The following is a 6,097-nucleotide window of genomic DNA, read 5'->3' as shown; positions in this document are numbered from 1 at the left end:
AAAACAGAACTAACTGTTTGTTCTCTAAGTTTGTCATATAGAAACTCCAGGCGTTTATTTGCATCATCTAGTTTCCTCTTGGTTTGCTGCAAGAGAAATAAATACATTAAAACACAGTGATTTTAAGAACACCATACTGATCTGATATCATTGCAAAGAGGTCCACGCAGCACATGAAATTCCTTTCTCAACAACATTTTCCTAACACATTATTTGAATTCTGTGCTCTGTACTTTTCTCCCCTGATTTTGCTAGGAAAGACCACGTGATATGACTGTAGTTCTCCACATGTAACTGCTCTAGTTAGCTACAGAGAATAGTAAACTGTAGAGGTGCATCCCAAAGGCCACTGGTCATTTGCAAAACCCACTTGTATAGCTGATACGGAAAGTGACAGAATTCTGAGTTGCAGCATGAATTTTTTTTTCTGTGGTTCACTGGCAAAGCAGAATGATAGCTGGATAAAGTTATTACTGGAATCAAGGATCCAGCAACGTCAATGAGAGCTTAAGGGCACTACTGAAGTCTAAGTACGTACAACTCAGTCATTATTTATGGCAAATCCTAATTATATTTTTCATTATGTTATTAGTAAAACCAGGAGTTTGTTTGTAAGTTTGTAAGCCAACAGAAAAACTAATAGCCTAACCCAAACTATCCTTACAGATCCTTTGTGCTTCCATGATTTTATATAGAGTAAACCACACCAGCTGCTGGAGAAATATTTTTATCCACTCTTTTTTTTTTTTTTTAAACAGCTACAGAAATTGAAGATTTTAATCCAGAATAATAAAACAGTAATAAAGCATCAAGGTTACAATTACAGAAGCACAAAAAAGAAGGTGGTCAACAGCAGTAGAAATGGCATCAGTGCACAAGAGTAATGGAACTTCCTCCTAAATCAGTATGCACATCAATCCATCTTCACTTAGGATAGTGCCATTTCCCCTGGCAACTGGAAAAGTTTCCCTGGATTAAATAACTGCCCAGAGAGAAAATAACAAAGCCTATGGGAATGCTCTAGCTCAGGGATCAAGACAGACTGGTGGCTGCCTGCTGTGCTAGAAATTAGGGAAAGCTGTTCGGATGGCAAACGGCATAAAGGAGAACATAGCATGTGGATCTCAGGCCGTGCATGGAAAACCCCTCAGCACTAGTTATGTTGTCAAGGAACTGAGACAAGTAAGGAAAAAGTACCCCAGGAGGAGCAGGTAAGAAACTGGCTAATTCTTTTGGAATGGCCAACTCTCTCAGATACACAACTTCAGAACATTTGTTTCAAAACCTGTGAAAAGGCATACACGCTATTTTCATTTTACAAATGGCCAACTAGGGCAAAGAGGAATAAATTGTGTTTAGTAAATAGCAAGACATCTCTCCAGCCAAAGGAAGTTAGGTGGAAGAAGTGCAAACTGGTTGTTCTCACTCTTTGCTTCCTGTTCCCATTTTCCCCTTCAGAATGTAATAACTGAGTAGTGTTTGCGTTTGTTCTGACAATACCTGTTGTACACAGTCAGGACAATGTCTCTCAGCACTGCGTGCCGGAAATGCTTACTCTGCTTAAGAAAATCAGAGAATTAACAAGAAGCAAGCAAAACGTGTTGGCAGAGCAGAAAAGCAATCCCTGGATACAGATGTGAATTGAATGCTTTTGCCTTATGTGTCTGGGAGAAGGAGCACTCAGAGGAAGAAAAGGTCAAAGGGTACGTGCAGTATACAATTTCTATCCCTGCACTCTACAGCCTAACCTTTAAAGAAAGGATTTTGAGCAATCAAATGCTACTGAACCTTATGAGGTCTGTCCAAAGAAAGGTATATGGCCTTGAAAAGCTTCTGTAAAGGAGTATGTGGGCAAGTCCACCCTGAAACTGCTGGGCTGAGACCCGCAGGGTAAAGGAGTACATACATGCAAATACCAAGTCTAAACTACAGAGCCAGCTGAAATTGTGCAGCGAACATAAGACAGAAGTGACACTGAACGCCCAATATACTCCCACAGTCACTGCCACAGAGCCCTCAGACAGCTTAGCTCCCAGTCACCGTAACAGGAGCACAAGTCTGTGCTGCTGACCAAGCACATTTAGTGCACAAAGCCCTCTGCACACCACCAGCCTGTCTTTCATCATCCACCTTTCAGCATGCAGCAGGCACGAGCTGAACAGTCAGTATCTGGGCTTTGGGGTAGCGTGTTATCTACTGACCACTGGAAATAAATGAGAAGCTTTGAGATGGATGGCTCGTTTACAAAGTACTGCCTGCCACAGGAAATGTTTTTCCTATCCAGCTCCAGTGGTCGTGTTAAAGCTCATAACCTCCCACTTCTCTGCTATCCGTTGTTTCCTTTTGAAATGAGTTTATCAGAAATCACAAATCACAGATCAAAATCTGAGACATGTACTCACGTATGTTATGAGACCTGGCATAATACCAGCTGCTTCCTGCTCTGAATTATAAGAAGCAGTTAAGCAAAGGTACAGGGCATGCCTCCACAGTGATCACCTGACGGAAGGACAACACTCTCTGAAGGTTTTAGAATTTTTTACTTTATTTTTTTTTAACCATCAACATCAAAACCTCAACTGTAACCAATTCCAACCCTCCTCCTTAGGAGAAAGCAGCAGAGGGGGCTGCAATGGGTTAATTCCCTGGCCATAAACAGCACCATTGTGCTCTGCCCATGCTGAGGGCTCTAAGGACCAGAATCAAAGTGCTCAGGCAGCTGGGCTGTGCTATGGTCCCATACTGCCACATCCTATGTGCATATGGCTTTTCTATGCATTGCTTGAGGCTGCTCGAAGCAGCCTTTAGAAGGAAAAAGCTATCTCAGGAGAGACTGCGATGGCTAGCTGTGTTACAGGTACCAGTGCATTCACCCAAACACAGGGGTACTCTGGGAACACCACAGAGACCTACCGGATCAGAGGCAGACAGCAGGCATCTCTGGATAAGAGCTTCAAACGTAGTCTTCAGAATAAGGTGCTCCTCAGGGATGGGCTTCTTGGTAATCTTCTCTGTTGGCAGTGCCTGCACATGCTGAGAAACAGAGAGCAGGTGAGGCTTTTCCAGGCCTCTATGACCACACGTTGCCAAGTGGCATTATTAGCCAGCTTGGCACAACTCCTATTTCTTCCCTGTGGGTGTGTGGAGGTGACATTATCAGCATCTGCTGTCACTTCCTCTGGAGAGCTGTGAAGTTGCAGAAGCAGCTTGTCGGTCCATAATGACTAGAGTATTAACTGCAAAGAGGTAGTATCTAGGTGGAGATTACAGCAGCAAAATGCCAGCATGGTGAAAAGCTAGTGACTAAAAACTCTGCAGTACACTTTGGAGGTACAAGAAATGCCTGGCCAACAGGATCCCAGCCTGCAAGGCTCCGCTGATGTACAAACCAAAACTGCGCAATGCTGGGGTTACATTACCTGGATGGCATTGCCGATTGGGGCCCCAGGGGCCCCCTCCGTGCTGGGTTTGGAAACAGCGGGTGGCATGATGCATGATCCCAAGGGCTGGGGAGCAGGTGGGTAGCCACCCTGCAGCACCGGCTGCCCTGCAGGGAGGTGCAGAGGCTGGAAGCTGGGTGTGCCCATGGGTGGTGCCGAAGCCGGAGGCTGCTGCACCTGAGACTGTGGATCTACCAGCGGGTTCATGATGGGGGAGGTGATGGGAACCGGGGGCAGGAAGTTATCAGGGACCTGGGAAAAAAAAAACAAACAGTGCATTTATGCTGCTGTGGCTGCCGCAGGCAGAGCACAACACCCAGCTCCTACAGACTTCCCAACCTGCAGCAATTGAGAGCTCTGCCAAGCAGAGCGCTGAGCCCCCAGCATATAGAAATAACAGGGGCAGGCAATACAGGATTTCACTCTGGCTAAACAAACCCATTCCTCTGGCTGCAGCTGCACAGTAAGAAGTGCCCTGGGACAGTAATATCCTCCAGCATTTCTAGTCCTGTGTGCTCTGCCTGCCCTCCTGCACGCACAGGGCAGGAGCAGTCTGCCCCAGCCTGCTCCTGGCCACAAGAGCTGAGTACAGCCACCTCAAATCAGAGCCACTCTCCCTCTGCTAAGGGCACAAAACAGGTTTGGCAGACCAGCACTAACAGAAGAATAGTTGCACTAATGAAAACTAACTCAAACGTACATCTATTCTTACTATTGGGTCATTATATTTAGATTTTTGTGTCTCACTTTCAAGGGTACATTTTTGTCCATGCAGTACATAGGTCACTGCTAGCAACACGCACCAATAAAGCTTCTGAAAGCCTTTCAAGCTTCTGGCAAACAGGTTTGCACTAAGACAGATTATGAGCGCATTTCAGATTCATCCCTAAGCATCTTTCAGTCTACACATCTACACAGGGGCATTTTGGAAACATTTGGTACAGGGAAGAAACAACAAAATGAGCTACTGACCTCGGCTACGCATCATACAGGAATCCAAACAAAAGAAAGAGCTCCCATGGAAACGTGCACATTTCTTTGGGTGTGCATGGAAAAAGGAAAGATTACAGAACCCTGAAGGCTACCCTGAATGAATGATGCCAGAATTAAGCTAGTGATTTGGGACAGCAAGAAAAATATTTCCAATCCAGCACCAAAGTCAGTTACAAAAAAGCAATGAATCACAGCAATAAACTTTTGAGTGGTCGATAAGTTCTTAGTTAGGTGGAAAACAGTTGCAAATTACGCTGAGGCCAGATGGTTCTTCTATTTTACAATAGCCCATGTGGTGAGTTGTTTTATAATATCCTAAACCAGCCCCTCATACAGTGGACATAAGGGAAACAAACATAGAAACACTTCTGACAGAAGTTTGTTAAATACCCAACAGGGAATGCAACAAACACGACTCCTCATTTAGAAGGGAGCCAACCCTCAAGCCCTGGCTATGGCAGAAATTCTGGCTGTGATGCACACACACACAGCAGTAGCAAAAACCCTGTCTGCAAAAGGCTGCTTCTTGAGCTCTCAGGTCCAGCAGTTATTCTCACTGACAACTCTCCTCCTTCTACTTAAGACTTGCCTGAAGCCCCGAAAGGCAGCATGCCGGCTGCTGTGCAACAAACATCCCAGCACTGGGGCAGTCAGGAGCACACAAAGCATCCCCTATCCATCCTCCACAAAAGCTTCTTAATCTTGAACTGCAGAGACCAAAACCCAGAGGGTAAGGGAGACTTCTGCCTTCACCTTCACCCAGACTTTATCTTGCCTGTTCCAACTTTTTTTTTCTCCCCACACTTTACACATCCCAAACTGACCCTTGCTTCCCAAACGCACCAGACTCAGAGAGCAGCAGATGACACTGACTGCTGTGGAGATATGCAAGACGACACCAGCACCAGGGGATCAGAAGGCTCACTCTACTCTGTGCCAAGTGTCCCCAGTTGTTCTGTCCTGCTGCAATCTAAACCTGTTTTACAAAACTACATTGTCTCCATCACAAAAATTGTCTTACTCTCAGCAGATCTCTCAGGGTCAGACCCTTAATCAGGATAAATTGCTTTCAGCTCCAGCAAAGTTAGTTTGCTCCAGCAAAATCTATAACAATTTGCACGGCCTCATCATTTCACATAAGTTTCATCTGCAAAACTCATCTGCTTTACTGCAGATGAAAACAGTCCAAGGTATTTTCTTCCCTCAAACCAGGGAATTGTGGTGTTATTAACAACCACAACTTTAGCAAAAAGCCACCATCTCTTTAGAGGCTTAAATATTTTGAGAGAGATGATGCATATTGGAGAGGTATAAAGGCCATTTCTGCTCACGAGGTGCAGCTTTTGTTTGCTGCTAACCCTTCTTCTTCCTTCTCCTGCCAAGAAGTTTCCCAGGAGCAGCTTAAGTTACTGCTTTTCAAGTGGTCCGCACTCATAGAATCATAGAATCATAGAATCATTGAGGTTGGAAAAGACCTCTAAGATCATCGAGTCCAACCGTCAACCCAACACCACCATGCCCACTAAACCATGTCCCTAAGCGCCTCATCTACACGTCTTTTAAATACTTCCAGGGATGGGGACTCCACCACTTCCCTGGGCAGCCTGTTCCAATGTTTCACCACTCTTTCAGTAAAGAAATTTTTCCTTACATCCAATCTAAAC

At 45.0% G+C, this 6,097-nt stretch overlaps 1 protein-coding gene across 1 annotated transcript in view; it reads right to left on the bottom strand.

Moving 5' to 3' along the window:
- Nucleotides 1–6,097, bottom strand: part of SEC31A (SEC31 homolog A, COPII coat complex component) — a 53,609-nt gene that overhangs the window by 1,742 nt on the left and 45,770 nt on the right. Inside the window, exons 26-28 of the mRNA XM_009283668.2 lie at nt 3,420–3,692; nt 2,914–3,033; nt 15–86 (exon numbers count right to left, since the gene is read on the bottom strand). Of these exons, the coding sequence (XP_009281943.2) occupies nt 15–86; nt 2,914–3,033; nt 3,420–3,692 (465 nt within the window). The remainder of the gene's footprint in view (nt 1–14; nt 87–2,913; nt 3,034–3,419; nt 3,693–6,097) is intronic.

The sequence above is a fragment of the Aptenodytes forsteri genome, unplaced genomic scaffold (assembly GCF_000699145.1).
Source record: "Aptenodytes forsteri isolate BGI_AS27 unplaced genomic scaffold, ASM69914v1 Scaffold342, whole genome shotgun sequence".
Classification (NCBI taxonomy): domain Eukaryota; kingdom Metazoa; phylum Chordata; class Aves; order Sphenisciformes; family Spheniscidae; genus Aptenodytes; species Aptenodytes forsteri.
This window is presented reverse-complemented; position numbering and strand designations above follow the sequence as displayed.